Source organism: Misgurnus anguillicaudatus, chromosome 5 (genome assembly GCF_027580225.2).
Source record: "Misgurnus anguillicaudatus chromosome 5, ASM2758022v2, whole genome shotgun sequence".
NCBI classification, from domain to species: domain Eukaryota; kingdom Metazoa; phylum Chordata; class Actinopteri; order Cypriniformes; family Cobitidae; genus Misgurnus; species Misgurnus anguillicaudatus.
Window position 1 is genome coordinate 25,124,411 of NC_073341.2, and position 24,474 is coordinate 25,148,884.

The 24,474-nt window shown below is 38.4% G+C and overlaps 1 protein-coding gene across 5 annotated transcripts in view; it reads left to right on the forward strand.

The window, feature by feature from the left end:
- The window catches only part of kazna (kazrin, periplakin interacting protein a), a 39,515-nt gene extending 15,587 nt beyond the window's left edge, over nucleotides 1-23,928 (forward strand). The window contains exons 1-15 of one of the 5 annotated variants that reach the window (XM_073867787.1): nucleotides 3,506-3,669; nucleotides 9,680-9,876; nucleotides 13,681-13,817; nucleotides 13,931-14,101; nucleotides 14,227-14,310; nucleotides 16,173-16,347; nucleotides 16,426-16,604; nucleotides 16,741-16,864; nucleotides 20,200-20,405; nucleotides 21,113-21,231; nucleotides 21,971-22,202; nucleotides 22,474-22,587; nucleotides 22,681-22,847; nucleotides 23,032-23,152; nucleotides 23,246-23,927. In XM_073867787.1, the coding sequence (XP_073723888.1) occupies nucleotides 9,750-9,876; nucleotides 13,681-13,817; nucleotides 13,931-14,101; nucleotides 14,227-14,310; nucleotides 16,173-16,347; nucleotides 16,426-16,604; nucleotides 16,741-16,864; nucleotides 20,200-20,405; nucleotides 21,113-21,231; nucleotides 21,971-22,202; nucleotides 22,474-22,587; nucleotides 22,681-22,847; nucleotides 23,032-23,152; nucleotides 23,246-23,404 (2,115 nt within the window). In that variant the 5' untranslated portion in view covers nucleotides 3,506-3,669; nucleotides 9,680-9,749 and the 3' untranslated portion in view covers nucleotides 23,405-23,927. Of the gene's footprint in view, nucleotides 1-3,505; nucleotides 3,670-9,679; nucleotides 9,877-13,680; nucleotides 13,818-13,930; nucleotides 14,102-14,226; nucleotides 14,311-16,172; nucleotides 16,348-16,425; nucleotides 16,605-16,740; nucleotides 16,865-20,199; nucleotides 20,406-21,112; nucleotides 21,232-21,970; nucleotides 22,203-22,473; nucleotides 22,588-22,680; nucleotides 22,848-23,031; nucleotides 23,153-23,245 lie in introns of those variants that run through there. The other 4 variants (XM_073867784.1, XM_073867783.1, XM_073867785.1 and 1 more) reach the window with 4 other exon arrangements.
- The last annotated feature ends 546 nt before the right edge of the window (nucleotides 23,929-24,474 follow it).

Genomic DNA, 24,474 nt, shown 5'->3' on the forward strand with positions numbered 1-24,474 from the left:
AAAATATGCACATGCACAGCGACTATTTGCATACTCAACCTAAACCCCGCCTCCAGAAACAAGGACATGTTGAGATGTTCAAATATAGTGTACCGGCACACTACAGTTTTACCAGTATTATTTGTCTTGTCATGTCATACAAAAGAAAGACAGAAAGCTCTGACCGCAGTAGGCTTGAGTCTTATTCAGGTTCTCAGATCACTGGCTTTGATAAATCACATTTAATGAATTATGAATCATTTCATTCATCTTTCCATACATGGTGTGAGTGCTTTAGCTGCAGTCACTCCAAGGTTATGTTTACACACAACAACAGAAAGCGGTTAGATATAAACCAGATTCTGACATTTTTAAACGCCTGCATTTTGACTTTTGCACTTGTTTGTTCTTATACATTTCGGCATGTCAACTGTGTGACATGCTTGTTTCTTAAAAAGTAATTTAGTTCATACCATATAATGATCATACTTCTGCATACTTTACATAGATTAAATTCTGCTGTTTCTGTGTTTCTGTATCTCAATTGGTAGAATCACAGGGAACACACCTATTGATAAAAGAGATTTTGGTCTAAGTGTCTAAAAATGAATAAATGTAAATTTCTGCAAAAATGCATGTAAAAAACTCAAGTAGAGGCTATAAGAATAAGTTGTCAGAAGGGATTACAGACTGCAGTTGTTTACCTTTGAACACAGCAGTTGGCACAGCAGTTGGCCACACGGTTCATTCCTCCGTGTAGGTGAGATTGTGTGTCTGCGTGTAAAGCGCATTACAATGCAGTGTGTGTGAACTCACTGTTGACAGGTGTAATGTGTGTGTTGACAAACCTACCAGGGGATCTGTAAAATTTTCCCTGGTGTTGAAAAGCAACACAGCTGCAATCTGACACAGATTGTGCGTGTGTGAGTGTCTGTGTGAACCTGTTTACTTGGATGTCACAACCTAAATCATTTTGTAGTATAGTAACAGTGTAAGAAGTGTGTTCACATTGGAAATTACAAAAAGAAAGTGCACTTTTATATTAAGTATTGGTAGTATATCGATATATTTTTCCAGCAGGATATGGGATGAGACAATCTATATTGGTATATCCTTCTTTGCAACAGAAGCTGTAGACTGAGAATGTAAGCTTTCCAACCAGCTCACATGTTGTGCATGAACAAAAACCTGTCTTTAAAATTTGTTTTTATAATACACTATTTTAAAGAGCACCTATTGTCCGATTCACATTTTTAAATTTTCTTTGGTGTGTGTGTATTAGTACATGTTAACGATATGCAAAAGGTACAAACCCCAAAGTAAACGATGACATGAGTTATCATCTCCAAAGTAAATCTCTTTTCTTGGACTACAACAAACACACGGATTGTAGGCAGCAGTTTACTTCCTGGGATTGGTGATGGACAAGACCGACATTCTCATAATTCCTCCTGCTTCGGGCTTACAGCCTGTAAGTTAACGCCTGTTTGCAACCGAATCTTTCAAACATGGTAAGGAGTGTCACATTTCCGGCTGACATCAGAGGTATTCAGGCTAATCACAACATACAGATTAGCTGGCCAATCAGGGAAACATAGCTTTTCAAATCAATGAGTTTTTGGAAGAGAGTAAAATCTGGAGCTACAAAAATGTATGTTATGTGAAAAAACAATGTGTTTTAACCATACACCACTCGAACACATTGTATTATACCAAATACAAAAAATAACGTTGGTTTTTAGCAATGAAATAGGTGCTCTTTAAAGGATTAGTCCATTTTCTTAAAAGAAAAATCCAGATAATTTACTCACTACCATGTCATCCAAAATGTTGATGTCTTTCTTTGTTCAGTCCAGAAGAAATTATGTTTTTTGAGGAAAACATTGCAGGATTTTTCTCACTTTAATAGAGCCCAACATTTAATACTTAACTCAACACGTAACAGTTTTTTTCAACGGAGTTTCAAAGGACTATAAACAATCCCAAACGAGGCATAAGGGTCTTATCTAGCACAACAATTGTCATTTTCGACAACAAAAACGACAAATACACACCTCCAAAGCACAGATTCTCGTCCAGATCCGGTCGTGATGTGCTATCGCGACCCCACGCAATACGTCATCACGTCAAGAGGTCACAAAAGACGAACGCGAAACTCCGCCCCAGTGTTTACATGTGTTGAAAGAGGACCGTTCCTACGTTACGTTGTTGTATATCAACTGATACTAATTAATGTCTTTGTGTCAGTTTAATGTTTACAATGGTCCGCAAATGTGCGTTTTATATATGTAACACGTGACCTTCCTACGTCACTACGCATTTACGTTTAGGTCGCGCTGGACCGGACCTAGACGAAAAGTTGTGGTTTAAAAGTACATATTTTTTATTTTCATTGTCCAAAATGACAATCGTTTTGCTAGATAAGACCCTTATGCCTCGTTTGAGATTTGTTTATAGTCCTTTGAAACTCCGTCGAAAAAAACTGCCACGTGTTGAGTCCAGTATCAAATGTTGGGCTCCATCAAAGTCCACCAAAATGAGAAAAATCCTGGAATGCTTTCCCCAAAAAACACAACTTCCTCTCGACTGAACAAAGAAAGACACCAACATTTTGGATGACATGGTGGTGAGTAAATTATCTGGATTTTTCTTTTTAAGAAAATGGACTAATCCTTTAATAAAGATGATTGTGACATCTCATTTGACTTGCATGTCAAAATACTAAGATATTTTATGTACAATGCATTTCATCAATAAAATGACAGAGATTTCGGTCAATATCACCCAGCCCTGGCACTCATTCAACCAAATAAATGAGATGTGTAACTCTGAACACCTATTGGATTTTTGCTTACATGACGGAGGATAGGAGGGGCTATCAGATGCAGTGAAAGGAAAGTTTATCTGTAGAGACAATTACACTTTACAGTCTGACGGTGACTGAGGAAAACAGATAACGCTGTCATTAACAGAACAATGTACAAATTGATTTTCTTAGAGTGCAATGTACTATGCGTTAGACGTCCTTGTGGGAAACTGCTTATACTTCCAGTTAGTAAACAACGTTACATGAGTACATAGTGCATAGTTATAGTATGCCATTTGAGACACAGCTCTAGTGATCTAAAAGCATTTTTGGGCATCATGGGCACATTATGATACCCAAGTGCACAACTTGGACGAATTAAAAAAGAATGTGTGCAACTGCGCTGGTGCTAAAAATAAAATGGACAATGTGTAGATAAATTTTGACAAATAAATGGAAATGGATGCCAGTATCGTGGGTTTCCATTAGCTTTTATACTGAGAACAGTGTGTTGGTTGTTGATTGTTAACTTGAGTATGTGTGGGTTTGCATGGTTTCTTCTTACAGGAATCTGGCATCTGTGTATGTGTTTGAAAAGAGAGTCATTACCTGCTTGAAATTCTGCACCTTGACCTTAAATCCTGCCTTTACCCACTGTGTGTGTGTATTAAACAGTGGTGTCAGTTGTAGCTCCTCCTTTTTAAGAAGAGAAAGAAAAGGAGGGGGAGATTAGTTAATATCTACAAACCATGTAAGAGTCGCTCCCGGCAGGTGAAAAAGAGAGTTTTAATTTGTTTGCAGTTGATGTTATTTGAGTTTCTTTAAAATCTGACCACCCGACTTGGTCATTGTGGAAAAGGCAAAGCAAGGGAATGAGAGGTGAATGGGGGTGAGTAACTGAATGGTCGCAAGCGTTTTTCCTCAGGCTGGAGCAGTGAGACTTTCTGCAGAGCTGGTTTCGATGGGAGCGCGTGTGTGTGTGTTTAGTGGATGTTTTGGTTGTGGAGTGATTCATGTGGTTTCTACTGTTTGTTTTGTAAACGCAATGAGAGGACCGTTAGATCATCGGGCACGTTTATATTCAAACAGTCACGTGCCCGCGCACATGCAGGAGCACAAACATGCCTATTTACATTCTTGATTGGGGGGGTGTTAAACATTAAACGTATTTTAAAAGCAGGCTGTGATGAAGTATTGTGAATTTCTGTTTGCACCCTAATTCCCTATCATCAGAACACACAGCATCTGATGGGACTGGGAGCTGTTAAATCACACAAAATAGACCTGGCACCATTTTATCACAGTGTACATAAACAGAAGATCAAGCTTTTCAGGATAGAAATGCACACATCATGTCGTGTTATTATCTAAACTTCACATTTGTGATGCAAATGTTTAGCATTAAGACTCTATAAACATCCCGATGACCTTTGACACTGTTATTTTTTAAATGCACTGCAAGATAATCTGTGCTCATGTAAAGGTAATGACATTGAAATGTTAACAGTGTTAAAAGTGTCCCACATACTTTCCTTATTGTAAAGCTATTTTAACCACTTTTTTAGTCTTATACAAGCCATTGTTTGACTATATATTAGTGGAATTTACGTGACTACTTATAATATGTAAAGATATCGGATGCAAAACCCTCTAAGTTCGTCAGACATGTTTTCTGTCTTTCACTGCAAAACCCTCAAAGGGCATACATCTGCACTTCTAAAAAATCCACTTCTTTGGAAAAGACTTAGTAAACAATTGCAGAATCACTAAAGATATAACATGAAACATCTTAAATGATGTCAGAATTCAAAAGTAAAAAAATTAAAATGAACCACACATTAGGGGGCGCTGTGATATGGCTGCCACATTCGGTTGTACTAAGCTCCAACTACTCACAAGGGACCCAAGTTTGAATGTGACTCACGGTCATTTCTTATTTGTCTTCCGTGCACTTTCAAGACTTTGTTGAAAAATCAACGTGGTGTTTAATAAATTCTGCCAATAAATTGGTATTTCTGAATGGCCTGATGGCGGGATTAAGCAGATTTGAAGCGAAAATATTTGATGAACACATGCCGAAAGCATTCCGTTGATGTCATTAACTCATTTTTGTAGAAGGTGGCGTTTAGCGGCTTTTGCATTGAACTCTTCATTTCTACTTTTAGAAATTCACATGTTAAAGTGTAGATGGTAAAAGGTCATTTTAAAAAAGAAACTTAAAATATTAAATATAAAAAAATGAATGGTGACAAATTATAGCAAAATATATAATGTGCTTTATTCTAAAGCAGTATAACTTTAATAGGAGTATGATACGTCTCAACATGGGTGTGATATGTTAGAGTCAAGAGGTATTTGTCCCGCCCCTCCTCAACTGTGATTAGATGGCTGAATAAAAATTGACATAAACATTTTTCAACACAAGACAACGGGCTATAAACCCAAAAAGCAGAATTAAACCTCAGCATCTCGCCAGCTACTAGCATTTTTAAAAATGTTGTGCTATCATAGCAAACAATGAAAAGAACACAATGTACGTGGTAAAAAAAGGCTTTTGTGAACGCATGGCCTACAGTATGTTCTCATTAGTACTTATGCGTTTGTTTTGGGTGTCTGTGACATAAATACACACACAGTGGTGTGGTTTCCCGGACAGGTATTCGACTAGTCCTAGATTAAAATAAATGTAAGAGCGGTCCAAACTGACAACAACTGGCACTGACATATCTTAAAATACACCAGTGCCATTTGTTTGGCCTAAAAATGAACACAAGTAATGTTTTTAGTAATGCATGTTTGTTTAAACTAGTTATATTTCCCAGTTAAACTAAGGCCAGGTCCTAGCTTGAGATAATCCCTGTCTGGGAGTCCACCCCAGTGTATTTACATTCTACAAAATAGTGCTAAATAGCACCAAAAGCTTGTAATCATAGGGGAACCATTTTTAGTGCTATATAGCACCTGTAAAGCACCTATGAAGAACCATCCGGGGGTAATATAGCACCACTATAGCACCAGATATGGTTCTATATAAGGAATAATTGACGACGGGCCATTGAATTATAAGAAAATAATGCACACCAAAGGTGGTTATGCACACCCGTTACACCGGGGTATTTTCAAATAATACAAAGGACCGGAGTCAATTATTCCGCTTATACCACGGTTACCACAAACATTGATCTGGTGCCTATTTTTAAGACATTTGAAAAGTTAGGTGTGCGGTTATCGAAAAATAATGCATACCCATGGAACATTTCTCAACCAATCAGAATACAGCATTTAACAGACCCGTGGTATAAAGCACAATATGGTTCTGCACAGTTGCAACACTGGTACTACATAGGTGCTATATAGCACTTAAAATGATTCCCCTATGATTACGAGCTAGTGAATTTAGCACCGTTTGTTTTTAGAAGCGCATCTCACTAACGGCAAGATGGTTTATACAAGTAGTAAAAACCCACGACGAAGGAGTTAACAATTTCTTTTGGCAAAGGTTTCTGTGGAGCTATGCAGATTTTATGCAAGTCTGATGATGACTATTAAATACATGTTGTAAATATATCAGTGTATATTATTATGCTGTTATAGTTCTGCTCTATTTGATGCCAAAGTCAATGATATGTCCTTATTCTGGCCTTCTCCCCAAGGCACACAAAGTCATTTTGTGTTTGACTGCACTAATAGAATTAATCAAACCCTTCAGCATGCCGCTATTAGATATCTGCCCTTTTCTCAAATGTCCTTAAAGGCTAAAACACTCAAGACTATTTCAGCTGCATAAAAAGCCCACATATGCCACTTTTTATGTTCTTATCTTTATAATGTCACACACATGATCAGACCATTTCTAAGGACACTCTGCCTCTCCTGCTTAATGGAGCACACCAGCACTGATGTCCTGTTTATAAAAGCGCAAAAATAGCAAAGCACATAAGGAGTTCGGGGAATAATACCACTTTTTTATATAATATTATTAAGCAATATGAAATACATGTCTGGACAAGATGCTGGTATAGATTGAACACTCACCCTTCTCTGAACCCAACTAATCTAGAGTATCATCTGCATTCTAGAGCCTTATTTTTGGATTAGCCGAGGGTAAAGTCCTACAGCTTTAATCCAGATAATGCAGCATGCCAGATCAGTAGTGTTGTCTCAAAGTAAACAGAGGAAGATTCTTGAGGTGCATTAGATGCCTGTGTCAAGACTTCTGCCTCCTCTGACAGGGAAGAACACCAGGCGCTCAGAATTCTTCACCTGTTTTCACTTGTAGAGTCTGTGCTTTGGTTATCAATTATATGAATGAAGCTTGTTTGTGTAAAACACTTCTGTGTTTAGAAAATAGACTGTGGTAGGGTTTAACCATATATGCATGTTCACCTGAATATACACTCACCTAAAGGATTATTAGGAACACCATACTAATACTGTGTTTGACTCCCTTTCGCCTTCAGAACTGCCTTAATTCTACATGCTGAAAGCATTCTTAAGAAATGTTGGCCTATATTGATAGGATAGCATCTTGCAGTTGATGGAGATTTGTGGGATGCACATCCAGGGCACGAAGCTCCCATTCCACCACATCCTAAAGATGCTCTTTTGGGTTGAGATCTGGTGACTGTGGGGGCCATTTTAGTACAGTGAACTCATTATCATGTTCAAGAAACCAATTTAAAATGATTCGAGGTTTGTGACATGGTGCATTATCCTGCTGGAAGTAGCCATCAGAGGATGTTTACATGGTGGTCATTAAGGGATTGACATGGTCAGAAACAATGCTCAGGTAGGCCGTGGCATTTAAACGATGCCCAATTGGCCTTAAGGGGGGCCTAAAGTGTGCCAAGAAAACATCCTCCACACCATTACACCACCACCAGCAGCCTGCACAGTGGTAACAAGGCATGATGGATCCATGTTATAATTCTGTTTACGTCAAATTCTGACTCTACCATCTGAGTTTCTCAACAGAAATCGAGACTCATCAGACCAGGCAACATTTTTCCAGTCTTCAACTGTCCAATTTTGGTGAGCTTGTGCAAGTTGTAGCCTCTTTTTCCTATTTGTAGTGGAGATGAGTGGTACCCAGTGGGGTCTTCTGCTGTTGAAGCCCATTCGCCTCAGGGTTGTGCGTGTTGTGGCTTCACAAATGCTTTGCTGCATACCTCGGTTGTAACGAATGGTTATTTCATTCAAAATTGCTCATCTATTAGCTTAAATCAGTCGGCCCATTTTCCTCTGACCTCTAGCATCAACAAGGAATTTTCGCCCACAGAAATGGTAAACCCTAGAAATGGTTGTGCGTGAAAATCCCAGTAACTGAGCAGATTGTAAAATACTGAGACCGGCCCGTCTGGCACCAAAAACCATGCCACGCTCAAAATTGCTTTAATCACATTTCTTTTCCATTCTGAAATTCAGATTGGAGTTCAGGAGATTGTCTTGACCAGGACCACACCCCTAAATGCATTAATGCAACTGCCATGTGATTGGTTGATTAGATAATTGCATTAATGAGAAATTGAACAGGTGTTCCTAATAATCCTTTAGGTGAGTGTATATAATGGCTTGTTAATCTTTAAATAAGAGGAGAAAATGTTCCCATGTCATGTGTCTATTTAAATATATTTTGAAAGCCATGCCGTCACCCAACTATGCAAGGTGAAAGAAACCATGACACGGACTATATAACATGCAGGTTTAGTTTTGGTACGATGAAAATCAGATTCCACACCAGAAGCACACATCCAACACCCAGATCTGAAAGTGAGATCACACTTCTAGAAAACACGAAAAAACACTTTCAATTTGGTAGAAGTGTTGAAAAGTAAATTTACTAAGTATAGATGTCTCTGGGGTGGTACCCTTTCAAAATGTCCCTGTTGGTACCAAAATGGTAAAAGGGTACTGCCCTAAAGACAGCTTGGGACCATTTTTTCACCATTTTGGTGACCGTGTAAGGCACACTCTAAAAATGTCTGGGTTATTTTTAAGCCATGTTGGGTAAATTTTGGACAGAACCCACCGCTGGGTTAAAATTAACCCAATGCTGGATTGTTTTAACATAACTGCTGGGATATTATAACCCATGGTTGGATAACAACAACCCAACATTGGGTAATTTTAAACCTAGCACGTGTTCTGTCCAATATGAGTTCAAAATAACCCAGCCATTTTTATATTCTGATCTTGGTACCTTATCAATGATCTCAGTATTTGAGGTTTATAATAAGAGTATTGCCCATGAAACGAAAGGTAGTGATTCTAACACATGCTAACCTTATCCATGGACATGAGCCAAACAGATACAAGCCAAAGCACACAAAACACACACACACACACACACACACACACACACACACACACACACACACACAGCTGCTCTACAGATGAAAGGTGTTTGCGTGTGTGCGTGCATGTGCATTATGTGCTTATATCCATGTAACCCAGAAATCAAAGCTGGTGTGCCATTTGAGAAGTATTTAATAAACAAAACACTATATATTTACATTATAAGGTGTACATTTGATCATTGTGTGTTATATAACTAGTTTTTGCATTGTTTTATGAGCTAATTAAAGAATCAGAAATATTTGACCGCAGTTTCAGTTAGTAAGCACAGTTCATGATTGATGATTGTTACAGTATGTGTAATATGTGCAGATTCACTTCGTGATTACTGTGAGGTGCATAAAGCCTCTGAAAAATGTACTTTTCATTCCAACACACCCTTTAACGGCAGCCTTTTATACTCTAAAGAAATGGCAGGAATGTTTTATTATGTGTTCCCCAATACCTGTACAGGTGTTTTTCTAGTTTCAGAGCCGTAAGGAGTCTTTGTGTTTGTGTAGGAGGTGTATTAGGATTTTTTATATTTAATATTTCTTTATTTGTGGTGCTGTTGCATGAGGAGGTGGTGCGTCTGCAGGAGGAGGTGTCAGTATTAAAGCAGGTGAGGGAGATGCTGAACCGTGAGCTGGAGGAGACAGGAGGCGGTTGCACCGTGGAGCTGCTGTCAGTATCACAGCTCCGGGTGCAGCTGACGCAAAGAGAGCAGGAGCTGGACAGAGCAAAGGAGGCATTACAGGGTGAGTTCAACTTAATAGGTATTTGAGTCTGACCTTTTACCCCAACTCTCACCCTATCCTGAAATGAGCTCGGAAGTGAGTGGAACTGACCCACAACCCCAAACCTCCCTATTCCTAAATCGAAAGAGTAATTGCGAAAACCATTATGGTGTGTGCAAACAGTGGACACTTTGCTATGCCATAAGACCAAGGAACTGAAACATCATAAAGATGTATTTTGCCTCGAGACATTAATTGTTTGTGGATGTAAAGTGTAGAAATTTAAAGAACAGCATTAATACTGCAATCATATCCATGCTGTTGATGTATCAAGGGATCCTGCTTTTCTTGCTGTGACTCGGTTTTTAAACTTACTTTCTCCAAGGACCTTCGCAGCCAAGTGAGAGAGTGATTAATAGATGTTGCTGTTTTTCACAGGCTAAAGCCCTATTCGGACGGTAATTGTTTCTTGTGGGGACGTAAGGTATTTTTATCATTTACAGAGGGTAGTCAATAATTGTATTGCCATCCGAATCCAGAATGTCAGTGTTTTTTTTCTTCTGACCACCCGCTTAAAAAACCTTGGCCGGATTACCTACTGTTTTTTGATCAACAACAAGGTCGTATGGTAATTTAATTACTGTCCGAATCCAGATCTCTGAGTTTATAAAAGGGGATCAATGCAAAGTTCATGCTTTTAGACCACTGAAAAGCACTGTATGGCATTTATTCTGCATCTCAGGGTTCCCAGGGGTCCTTGAAAGTTTGTGAATCTGGAGGAAAATATTCAAGGCCCTGGAAAGTTTTTGAAAATATACAGTACTTAGATACAGATCATTGAAAGTGCTGGAATCTGTTTTATGCAAGAAGTTATCTGGAAAAAAATCCATATTATTCCCTGTGTAGTGTAGGATAATATCATAAAAATTCTAGACTTTAAGCACACGTGCTAAACTGTTTGCTTTAAATGCTTATATCTTCTGTATGCGAATGTTGATTCATACCAAAATGTTTTTTGCATAGTTTTGCAAACGTCTCGGGTTACGTATGTAACTGTTGTTCCCTGAGAAGGGAACGAGGCGCTGCGTCTCCCTTGCCATACATCCTGCGTCCCTGTAACGTCATCTTTGGTAATATTTTAGATGGCGATATACTTCCTGGCTCCCGCATCACCCTGTCTTTGTTGTTAAGCCTCACCATTGGTTGAATTTAATATACACATTCAGACACACTTACCCTTTGGAGGCGTCCCCAAAGTGTCACCGCAGTGACGCAGCGTGAGTTCCCTCAAAAGGGAACTGTAACAATGTATCTTTAAAGGTAAGACAATGTAACATTTAGTCCTTGAATTTTAGGGCATTTAACCTGGAAAGTCCTTGAAAGGTCCTTGAATTTGAAGTTAACTAAGGTGTGGGAACCCTGGCATCATTGAAGCTGCTTTTTTGCGTGCATTTTAAACATTTGACACCTTTATTACTGAAATGATGAAAAGTATATGAAACATTTTTTATCATCGCTTCCTTGGAGCGAGTGGGAGCTGATAAGAGTAAAGAGAAAAAAAATCATAAAAGCATTTACTATGTCTATTAGCATCTCTTTTAAAATGTATTCAATTACACAACAATATTTCATATACATATAATCAAGTATCCGGATCATGTGAATTATCATGTAATTAACCACACATGCAGCGCATTTCCAGGTGTTTCGAATTATATACTCTCACATCCACCGCAAATTTATCTTCATCCAAATGCATGAGTTTTATCGCGGAGGAGACATGCAAATATATTTTTAGAGACATCCTTATGAGAAACAATTACAGTCTGAATAGGGCTTTAGTCAGAGATATTTTGATTGTTGGTTACACATAAACAGCACTGTGGGTTTTATCTTCTGTTCTTGGTGCAGTCGTTGTGCATGTATATGTGTGTGCTTGCCTGAACACAAACAAAAGCCTCCTGATATCACCTCTTCCAGCATTAATAAATACAAGCCGTCTTATTTGGAAACAAGGGGGAAGTTTTTTTTGTAATTTTTAAAACAGGCCCTTGCATTGTACGCATCAGTGAGAAATGAAATGATAAAGAAAAGTATTGTGCATGAATGCTGCAAATGAGAAGTCTTATCTCTCCCTATGATGGAAGAGGAGCATCCAATATTTAATTAAACACACATGCACACAGTTGGGAGGTTAGCTTCGGCTTTTAGAGGAGCTATTGATCTGAACATTCTCCGCTATTTAGAATCTCTCTTCACCTCCTACCAGGTGTTCCTCTGTGTGTGTGTGTGTGTGTGTGTGTGTGTGTGTGTGTGTACAAGTGTGTAAAAGGATTTTTTGTGTGCTGTTTGGCTCTTGTATAATGGGTCTTTAAGTGGTGGGTGAATGGACTCAATGTCCTTGGAAAAGATGGGCTGCAATTTGCAAGTCAGAGCAGAAGCTACAAACAACCTAAAACAGTCAATTACTGCCTCTGTTATCACACACAGTTAAACACACACACACACACACAGAGAGAGAGAGAGAGAGAGAGAGTGAGAGAGAGAGAAAGACTGGATTTTGGAAATTAAAGTGTAGTGTTAAATGTACACTTATTGGAATACTGACACTTGTTATAACTTATTAATCATATTAGGCAAAGAAAATGTATATATATCACTTTATTAGATATAATCTAATTTATTGGACATAATTAAGACAATAAAATTTGCAATAATGCTATATATGAATATATAGCAAGGCAAAACCCTCTAAGTGCGTCTGAAAGGTTTTCTTGTAAATTAGCATTAGCAATTTTTTTTTATCATGCTCATATGTTTAAGTTCAATATTATCACTTTAAAAGTACACTTCACTTTTTTTGAAAATATGCTTATTTTCCAGCTTCTCTAGAGTTAAACATTTGATTTGTACAGTTTTGGAATCCATTCAGCCGATCTCCGGGTCTGGCGATACCACTTTTAGCATAGCTTAGCATAATCCATTGAATCTGATTAGACCATTAGCATCGCGCTTAAAACTTGACTCTTCTGAAGTTACATTGTGTACTAAGACTGTCAGAAATTAAAAGTTGTGATTTTCTAGGCAGATATGGATAGGAACTATACTCTGATTCTGTCTATACTGATTCTGGCATAATAATCAAGGCCTTTGCTGCCGTAACATGGCTGCAGCAGGCACAATGATATTACGCACTTCCCGAAAATAATGCTTGCGCATTTAGTATAGCTGGACTGACAGATAAATGTATAGCATTTAATCAACACAGCCAACTTTCCTTTTTAACTCTTTCACCGCCATTGACGAGATATCTCGTCAATTAAGAGAAAACGCTTCCCCGCTAATGACGAGATTTTCCGTCTTTCCGCAATACCGCTAGTATCCACCAGGTGGCTTCCGCAACTTATACAACCCGGAAGTAGCGCCTCACGTGAAAGAGAAAGAACTCCGTGTATGTTTTAAAGATCGCTCTGCATCTGATCTCTATCAAAAGTCCTTTGCAAAAATGGAATTATCTCAGCTTTTTGCTCAAAATTGGGTGTTTTTGAAGAAACCTACCCATGTTTGAGAGGTAATTACAAGAGAACTAATAAAGATAGGATAAAACGTTTTTTTTTTTTTGAAAGCAGAGGGTCTGTTCTTTCATCTGATATATTGTTTGTTTATATATTTAAAGAAGAACATTTTCTGGAAGGCATTAAACTTTTGTGAAAATCATGAAAAATGCTGGCGCTGGCTGGGAACTTTTTTTAAAAACGCTGGCGGGGAAAGAGTTAATGTTTTTGCTCTAACCATGTAGGTAACTACGTTTCTTTCTCCCTCCAGCTATGAAGGCAGACAGGAAACGTTTGAGGTTGGAGAGGACTGATCTTGTGAATCAAATGCAGCAGCTGTACACGACACTGGAGAGCCGCGAGGAGCAGCTCCGAGACTTTATACGCAATTATGAACAACATCGAAAAGTATTTTTCATGCATTCAAATATTATACATATATGCTACATATACACACTCATACACATAGGCCTCCATACTCAACACACTGAGACCATGCTCAAACCGTTTGTGTGTTTCAGGAGAGTGAAGATGCAGTGAGGATCTTGGCGAGGGAAAAGGATTTGTTAGAGCGGGAAAAGTGGGATCTACGTCGACAAACCAAAGAGGCCACGGAACATGCCAGTGCACTCCGCTCTGCACTGGACCTGAAAGAGAACAGGATCAAGGAGCTAGAGGCTGAACTAGCTATGGTAAGCAAAACAAACTACAGGACAAATCAGTACAGAGGTATTTAAGATGCGTGTTCCTCTGGCTTAGTGTTTTTAAATGTTCAGCCAAATGAAACATTGGTGTTGTGTGTGTGCTTCTTTAACAGATGAGTAACATCATGGCTCAGAAACTAGAGAGTCGCGTGTTCGTTCGCTCTCCAGAAAGACCAGCTTCACCTAAAAATGTGTCGGTAAGATCAGCCAGGCCTGTCACTCAACCTCAAATCCTTCTTTGATTGGTCTGGACTGTTGGCTTTTCTTTTGATATGCACAATTTAGACAGTGTGATTGGTTGCACATGCAGTTTATTTTTATTAGAATCATCCAATGAAAATGCACTTATTATGAGTATTCACCTTTTTCTCGAACGCGGAAGTAAGTGATGTGACGTATTTCCCTTCTTGTGCGAGACTTCCGGTTCAATATCCAGCCCGTAGAAAACAGTGTAGTGGGAGCACACATAAAACATGATTTTAACAGTTTATATTTACTACACCTGTCATGTATGAACCAGTGTGAGGATAAAATTAAGAAGATATAATCATTTTGTGTTGTTGATCGGAGGTGATGGGTCTGCAATGCGCAAATATAAAAGCACGGAGACATACCAGTATCTTTACAATGGGAAAGTCAGTCGAGTGCTTGTAAATGGAATAGATCAAGACTTCATGTTTTTAACTTTTCAGGTGCTGGTTTAAAATGTCACAACTGTCCCGCTGTTGTGAGGTTTTTTTAAACAGCAATTTTAATGGACTTGTTTATGGCGGCACGTCGAGCTTCACGCGGTCCGACACAGTCAGCAGTATCTTTCTCATTCAACACATTGTAAGTTATTTGAACAAACCATAGTAAACATATTAAACTACTACATGTATTGAGTATTGTTTTCGTTTTATGAAAATATTATTACATCGCTTCTTACGCACTAGGTGGAGACATGAGCTTACGAAATTATTTGCTTACTTTTTAAAGTATTTGCTTTTTCATTTAAAACATAACAACGCGCAAACACATTACAAACTATTATAAACATTAACTAAGCAGATTATGTCTTATATATTCTGTACTGTAATCGCATTTTTTAATAATATATAGTAGCAGAATAAATAAATCGGCTAAATCAGCATATTTTATCAGCATAATATTAGTTGATTTTAAACAATTATTGTATTTATTTTATACTTGCAGTTTCTATGAAAGGTTTTAGTGGATGGATTTGTAAATACAGATCATGAGTGCATGTGCGCCACATACACATTCAGTTCTTGTGCATGTATTATGGCTAAATATATTGTTTTTTACATTTGAGATTTACTGCGTTTGTATTAGCTATTATGGCAACCCCTAACTGCACAAATTATGTCGGTCTTCCTGGATTTCATAATAAACATTAAACAGCCAGTCAAAACGGCACACTTGTGTCCTTTGCAATAGACTACCATTAGTTTTAGTGGTTCACCGGAAGTCATAAACAAGAAAGCTCAAAGATGGTGGCGCCCACATTTACGTCAAGAAACAGGTGGATAGAATGGAAAGCATGTGCCTGTGCATGTAAATGTATTTTTGTGTTCATCTCTGCATGTAAGTTTATTACAATATTATGGAGCCGAAATCATTTTATCGTAATGACAGTGGTGATGATAGCTAAGGGTGGTGATGATGGTGATAGTGGTGTCCTTTTTCGACTTTTAATAAGGCCCACATGGAATCTGCACATTTAAGTTAAGTATGGTTATTAAGTATAGTATTACTGTCACTACACTACATTGTTAGTGAAAGATGATTCATTTTATTCTCTTGGTGATCCAGGTATAGCAGCACGAACCAGTATTAACCAGCATGGACCAAATTTAAATCCATGCTGGTGTGAGCTTTTCTTATCAGTAGGGACATAGGAGAGATGTGTAGTATTTTGTGAATGATGACTGTTCAGACTCTATGTGGGCCTATTTATAAACACTAAATAGTTTGGAGCAACTATTCTGGGCAGTACTGTACGTTCTTTTCACACGTTGAAAAACCTGATTGAATTAAATCTGTTTGTATGTTCCAGGCAAAACAGTCTTTGGCTACCCTCACCAAAGACGTTCCTAAGCGACACTCGCTGGCCATGCCTATGGAGACTGTCGTCAACGGCAACCAAGAGTGGGCGATGCATGCAGAGCTTCCTCTGACTGCGGCGATACGACAGAGTCAACAGAATCTTTACCACTCCATGGACAGACAGGGTACACACACGACACAATAATGATGTGTATATATAGACGGATGCGAAGCAGGAAATTGAAACAACTTCTTTCTGACAGTGTTGAAAGCACCACAGTGCGTCTGTGACGCAGACTGCATGATGTCATCAGCCGCGGCACGTGTCAGTCCCTGTCACTCCAAACAACCGTCGGTCATCTCAGAAGCCTCCATGATGGAGGGAGAAAGATGCTCGACTCCATCAGATTCACCACGACACAGAACACACTCTCTCTGCAACGTAAGACACGCACATTGCGTCCGACTCGCTTTGCAAAACGAACGCGTGGACACGAATGTGTTCAGTGTGCCGTGACAGGGCACATTGTGGTACATCACTTTTACTTCTGTTGCTCATTATTTCTTTGTCTTTGCAGTCTCTAGAGGATTTAGAGGAGCAGAGGCGCAGGAAGAAGAAGGAAAGAATAGGACTGGGCTCACTGTCGCGGGTGTTCGGCCGAGGAAAGCAAAGGAAGTCTTTGGATCCCACTCTGTTTGATGGTACTAATACACCCGACTTCTACATAGAGGAGGATGCTGACTGGTGACGCAGTTGAGAGCCTTTGTGTTTGTGCGCATTACACTAGTTGTTCATGTGTGGTGACTATATGGTTCTCTGCTGTCTTTATAAGCACAAACTGACTTTACTGCAGTGGATCAACCCTCGATTGTCTGTGTGTGTGTGTGTGTGCTGTATGTGTGCGTGTGTGTGTGTGTACCTTAGCACCCACTTTAGCATCTCACTAGAAACTTGAAGGACTGCTGAATGTGTAAATAACAGGTCATTGTGCACTCAGTGCTTGTAACTGTTTTTTTATCCTGGATGCCTTTTATGTCATTTACAGTAACTCTCACTGTCTCAGCTGTTTTTAATGTATTACTCCTGTGGAAAGTCAGCAGGGTACTCGGCCAACTCGGTGTTTATGAGAAATTAAGTTACACTGTGATCTAGAAGATATTTATTCATTCAAGCACAAACACGTATTTAGATGATGAATGATGTAATCTAAAATCTTAGTCAGTGTTTTTGTCTTGTTTTGCAGTAGAAACATTTGGTTAGCATCTTTAAAACAAGACACATTTACTTAAAACTGCATAAGATAATTAAGACTTGGATCATGAATTAAGATTAAAGGGATAGTTCACCCAAAAATGAAAACTCTGTCATCATTTTCTCACTGTTATGTTGTTACGGACCTGTGGAAAGGTCTTTGTTCTGATGAACACAAAGGAAGATATTAACAAAATCGATCAGAAGCACCATTGACTTCTATAAAAGAAAAAAGAATACTGTGGAGGTCAATGGTGCTTCTGATTGGAACATTTCTCAAAGTGTCTTCCTTTGTGTTCATCAGAGCGGGGAAATGTATACATGTTTGTGACAACTTTAAATATTGTCAAAATATTTATTTTTTGGTGAACTACCCCTTTAAGAAATTAGTGGCAAATGTTTTGCTTGTTTTAAGGCTATATCTAACAAAATATGTCAATGTTTATTAAAACACACTTTCAAACTTTATTATCTTAATGTATATCTCGTTTTAAAGATGTTTTTTCACAGGAAAACAAGACAAAGCTATAGATTAAGTAAATGCTATTATTTTTGTAGTGTTGTCATACTGCCTTTTCCACAGGAGATTTGTAACCATCATTATACATACTAACTCTGACAGTAACATTCACAACAACATGCTGACCTGAGTACACCAGTTACTTTAGGACATAAAGACTGTTTGAAAATGCAAAACAGGTCTCAGATCATTGACTATAGATACACATCAGTGTTTAGATAGCCGTCGAAGCAATTATCGTCATTGAAATCATTACTGTAACCTTTAATAAAGCAGGGTATGATATAATGCTCCACAGTAGTTTCCCATGATGCTTTGCAAGTGGGGACTGGATTACCTTTATAATACAGGGCCTTTCTCTTTAACCATTAAACTTTGTAATTATAGTGTCTTTTTTAGTTTATTTTTTCTGAAATCAAAGCTAGCTATCATTCAGTGGCAGATAGATTCTTACCATTGTGTACATTTCAATATTGCACTGATATGAAATGAAGAAATAAGAGTTTTTCAGAGCATGTAGTGTGTTCAGCTGGAGACGGAGAGATTGTGTGTCTCTCCTTTCCTGCTGTTTTGACTCAGGCTGGTGCTGAATAGCATGGAACTCTAAATGGCATGGAAATGAAAGTGGTATTGCGTTATATAACTACAGATTATTTTGAAATAAATGCAAAAAAAAAAACACTGAACTGAGTGTGTGGCTGAGTTCTTTGCTCTGCAATTTTGTGGTTTGGCACTCTGGCTCTCCGAGCTGAATGCTGCTTGGGTAGAATATTGTATGTAATCATATAACTAATAACTAATTAACTCACTCATTACTAAACACCATTAACCAAATAAGATGTGTTTTTGTTGGAAAGGTATCTCAGAGAAAAATGCAGCTTAAATCCTTTATAGACACGATTCAAGTTTCTTGCCTCCGAAAAGCACACAGGATGCTCATTGAAACTTGTCATATCACACTGGGCTAACGTAGATAATCATGTTTTACACAAAGAAATGGAGTCCAGTAAACTTAAGTACATGTTGTCATTGAAGCAAAAAGTAGGATGATGGGATGATCTAGTGCAGTGGTTTCCAACCTTTTCAACTTCAAGGCCCCCCTAGTTGCCCAACAATATTTAAAGGCCCCCAATCACTACATTTTTTTTCACCTAAAATTAAATTAAAAATTTTTTAAACTTGGAATTACTAGACAGATGTATATTTGCTACAAAAATAGCCAATAAATAAGAAACATCTTGATTTTTGCTTGTTTTAGCTTATTTTAATGCCTTTTTTGTCCAATTTTTAATAATTTTAGGTCATCTTAAGGCCCCCTTGAAAATCTGCTGAGGTCCCCCTGTTGGGAAACACTGATCTAGTGCAAAGAAGTGTGCAATTCAATCAAAATGCTGATAAAATAACGTGTGCTTAACAATTTTTTCTATTTAATTACAAAATAATTACATATGGAAACATTTAACCTATTTTTTAAAATGCAGCGTTTTACTTAAATTGATATGTTTTTGTACTGAAAGAAACATTGTATTTAAATTAAAACAGCATCTTAATGTAAACAGTTTGGTACTCTAAAACAACCCCATTTACTGTAAGTGCCAATTATGGACGCACGAGCGTATAATCATTTTTTTAAGAGAGATTGGTGTGCCACCTGCTGGTGGAATTAATTATTTGTGTGCACGCACACACAGAGGATGTTTGCCATAAGTATTATCCAGTCATGGAGTTTATGTGTAGATCTTGGTTGGATGATGTTTGCAGTACCTTACTAAATAGTGATGTGAATTGAGAGATTTGTACCGTGAATCTCTTCTCTCTTTAAAATGTGCTTATTACACGGCGCTCTGGAATACTTGATACTGATTGGTCAGTCGATCGCGACATTACAAGGTTTGTTATCCCAATAACATCCGCTAAAACTGGTAGCACACCGCTCCTTTTCATCGGTACCGTACTACTTACACATAAGTTCAGTGTATAACTAACATCTCTTCTCCCGCCCAATTTGCATTCAATTATTTGACAAGTACAGCCCTTTAATGAACATGATATATTGTACATCCAGTTGGTTGCTATTAGAAAATACTTACATTTTTCCATAATCGGCTAGATTACCCCTTACGTAACTATTATTTTTCAGTATACATGCGCTTTTCATTGACAGTACTGAATATATAATTATGTTCGTACCTGATTCAGTCAGACATTTGATTATGCTGATTATTAACCGAAGCACCGCCCCTCTTCTATTACACACCAATCCAGACTCAGACAGTTTATCAAGCCCCGCCCGTCTCAGCGTGAGCCTATCTGAAAGCGAGGATCAGCTGGATCGCCTGCAGCAGGTGGAGCTTGCGCGGACGGTGCCCATGTCCCGGTGGCGCGCGGGAACCGTGCAGGCGTGGCTGGAGGTCATCATGGCCATGCCTATGTACATGCGGGCCTGCGCAGAAAACGTCAAAAGCGGCAAGGTAGATTCTGCTTGTCATCGTGCATTGATATATATATATATATATACACACACACACACCACACACTTTATGCAGTAATACATGTGTTAACACGTCATTCATATATACACAACACTCTTTATGCAGTATACATGTGTTAACACGTCATTCATATATACACAACACACTTTATGCAGTAATACATGTGTTTACACGTCATTCATATAATTCTCTATGAAAATGTTGCCATCACACAGAGAACAGTTGATCAGACCAGACTTTGATACTCTGTCCTTGACAGAAAACCCCATGTGAATTTGAGATGTTAGGTTTTACCTGAGGGAAAGTTCAAAAGCAAAATGTGTACGTGAAATTCATGTTATTTGTGTAAGGGTTGTTTGCCCTGCTGAAAAAACAATAAAACCATTACAGAAAATTTTAATGGTTTCCATTAAAATACCAAATAGGAACCATTAGCTTTTACCATTAAAACCACTACACTGTAGTTTGTTTTGGGCCATATTCCATTAGAACCAATACACAGAACCCATACATGCCATTAGAGACCAACAAAAAACAATACACTGTAGTGTGTTTTGGGCCATATTCCATTAGAACCAATAAAATTCCCAATAAAACCATTAGAATTTTCTGTAATGGTTTTATTGTTTTTTTCGGCAGGGTGGTCAGTGTGAAGTAAACAATGATCTCCATGTTGGTTTATTTAGGTTTTATTGGTTCTTACCGATGATGACCTGGAGTTTGTTTTGGGGATAAGTAATTCAATGCACCGCAGGAAACTGCGTCTGGCTATTGAGGACTACAGGGATGCAGAATCAGGACATGGGTGAGTCCCACACAAACACATAGCCCATATCACGACCCCACCACTATCAAAATAAATATAAGGTTAACACCCTCAATCACTCACTAAGCAGTAATTTCAGCTTTTTTATTTTAGGCATCCTGTTAATTTCATTCCATTGTGTAAAAAATCAAGGTATAGATAGATAGATAGTTTATTGTCCTGTAAACAGGAAGTTTGTTTTCACAAACTGTCATACAGTACACGCAGCTAGTACAAACATATATACACAAAAACAACAACAACAAAACACAAGATGGTGAATGTTCAGTTTTGTAGCTTATTAAGGATTGAGATCGCCAATGGTACAAAGCTCTTTTTGAAACGTGCCCTTCTCCATGTCAGGGTCCTATACCTGCGGCCGGAGGGCAAGAGAGTGAAGTTGATGTTGAGGGGGTGCTCTGGGTCCGTTGTTATAGATTGGGCAAGGCGGGCTATTGCTCTATCATCAAGTTCTGAAATGTTAGGTGTAGAGGAATGTATTATTTTATGTATAATTAATAAAGCTTGTCTTCCCCGAGTACCCGAACTTGACCAGAGTATGTTTCGGTAAATGTTTATAGAAACACAAACGCTTCCTTATTTACAGTTCAACACAGACATGTTTTTGTTTTTAAAAGTTACACAGCTCAGAAGTTACAGCATACCAGGAATGACCCTTATACCTTTCAAGCAAAAACTTATTCCTTTTATAAACTGTGTGTGTTAATGTATGTTTCAGTCTTTCTAAAGCAGCTGATATGGATCATCACTGGGTAGCTCAGGCGTGGCTGACTGATGTCGGTCTCCCTCAGTACTCCCAATTCTTCCACACTCACCTGGTGGACGGACGTCTCCTGAGTACACTGACACACGCCGATCTGGATAAACACATGCACGTGTCTAAAAAATCCCACCAGAGCAGCCTTCTGCTGGGAATACAATTGCTACACACTCTCAACTTTGACAAAGAGGTATAACAGTGTGCAAAGAAATCAGAAAGCCCACCGATATTCCTGGAACAGTATGTTGGAAATTTGGTCAAAACTTTATAAAAAGGCCAATTTATATATATGATCCATATTTTTTGGGGGCAGTGTCCCTAAAATGTATTTGGAAACTATATGCCACATCTAAAAATGAATGCCTGTCTTTGTAATATAGAACAGAATATCACTTAAAGCAAAACAGTCTTAAGACTCTCTCTAGAATGATAAACTGCTAAAAACTCAATATTGTAATAAGGTTTTGTTGCAGATTCTGCAGTCCAGAAGAGCTGAGTGTGAGAATCAGAACACAGATCCAGTGGTGTGGACTTGTCGTCGCATTATTAAATGGATCAAGGAGATTGATCTAAAGGTACCAGAGAATGAGAGCAACAGTGTTCAATGAAAAAGTATAAGTGCTTGCAAAAGGACAAACACAAGAAAGTGTGTATGTGTGTTCATGTAGGAATTCGCTGACAGTCTTCAGAATAGTGGGGTTCATGGAGCTGTAATGGTGTTGGATCCCTCCTTCACTTGTGAAACCATGGCAACAGCTTTATGTATTCCAAGCAACAAGCACATGGTCCGCCATCACCTGAATGAAGAGATGGAGGCACTTGTTAGTGCTGTCAGGTAAGACATAAAAGGAGAGTATCAGAGAGAACGAGAAAGAGAGAGATGCTCTATTTATTGGGTTGCACTATAGTATGTGTCTAAGAACACTGCAAGTTCAAAAATTTCTATGTAATGGATGTTTCACCGAATAAGATAGACAGTACAGTATACCTCAATAGATTTCTGTGCCCTATCTGTTCAGGGCAGAACTGGATCAGGAAGTTGAAGCTTTGGGAACTCCACCTACACTACGCAGACAAAGTTCTCTAAGCAGCTCCTCACCCAGTTCCCATGATGACCAGCAGTCCTTGAGAAGGGTGAAGGTACATTAACTTTTAAAACTTGACCCTTGAATGAATTCTACATTTATGAGACCGTATATTAATTAAAACAAAATACAATGTTTCTTCCCACAGCAGCAGCTGGGTCTCAGCCCAAAGAATCTCACTGGACAGAGGAACAGTCATCAAAACCGGTCGGGCTCATTTCCAAGGAATGGACTTCAAGAAATCTCTCTGCAAAGGGAGCGTTGCCCAGTTCGACATTTTTCTGCCGCGGAGCTAACGAACGTCTGAGTTCGCTTGCCAGAACACTTTTAAAGAATTTCAGAATTGTATTTTTTCAAATGCTGGGATCTTCATTTGTTTATAAAAGCAACAAAAGTTCACCTTCTTAATAACTTTTGAACCGTCTGTTTGCCAGTGGGGGTCTTGGCATTGTACTGTATAGTAGGCCTTATAAAGATGTGTGGACTCATTGTTAAAAAAAATACATTTTCACAGAATCTGTTTCAATAAGCACATACTCATTAAAGATTAATTTACCAGTTTTTTTAGCTAAGTTCAGGAGGAGCATGGTCATGTAACCCAACCAGTTGGTGTGAAGAGGTCTTTATATAGATGTTCCTCACCTCTTGTGACAGTTTTAAGTGGATATAAAAGAGAACTATTGTATGGCGGAAGAGCACTTAGTTTTCAGCACTTCAACCTCGGGCGCTGTAATATCATCATTCCTGTGAACTCCACCCTTTCATTTAAACTCAGCGAGAGGAGTGATGATGTTGCTGCACCGGAGGTCCGCTTAAAAAATTGGCACGTTTTATTAAGTGTTTGGTGGCATCTAAATTCATCCCTGTTTGGAGCCATAGGAATGAATGGGTTAGACTAAATGCTAACACATTCACAACGCGCTGTACAAAGATGAAGTTCACGCATTGAAAAATGACAGGAATTATTTAGTCTAAGTTAAGGTTAGAACATAGTAAAATATTGAAAGTCGGTGTAGTTTTCCTTTAAAGCCACAATATGTACGATTTTTGTAATAAAATATCCCAAACTTACTTGCACAGTGTAATATATTTCATTGAGTTGTGTAATTACATAATCTCAAAAGGATTTGAAAATTCCTATTTTAAATAATGGCTCATCCCTTGTCTCCCTTGTAATTGTCGCCCTTTTAGTGACTTAAAGGTGGGGTAAGTGTTTTCTGTTAAACGTTGTTGATAGTTCAAATCACCAAAACAAACACGCCCCTAGCCCAAAAGGATATGGACCCTCTTTTGATAGCCCTGCCCCACACATACGCGTACAAAACCCAGGCAATAATGTCGTAAATGAGTGAAGCAATGTTCATTATGGTAAACCAG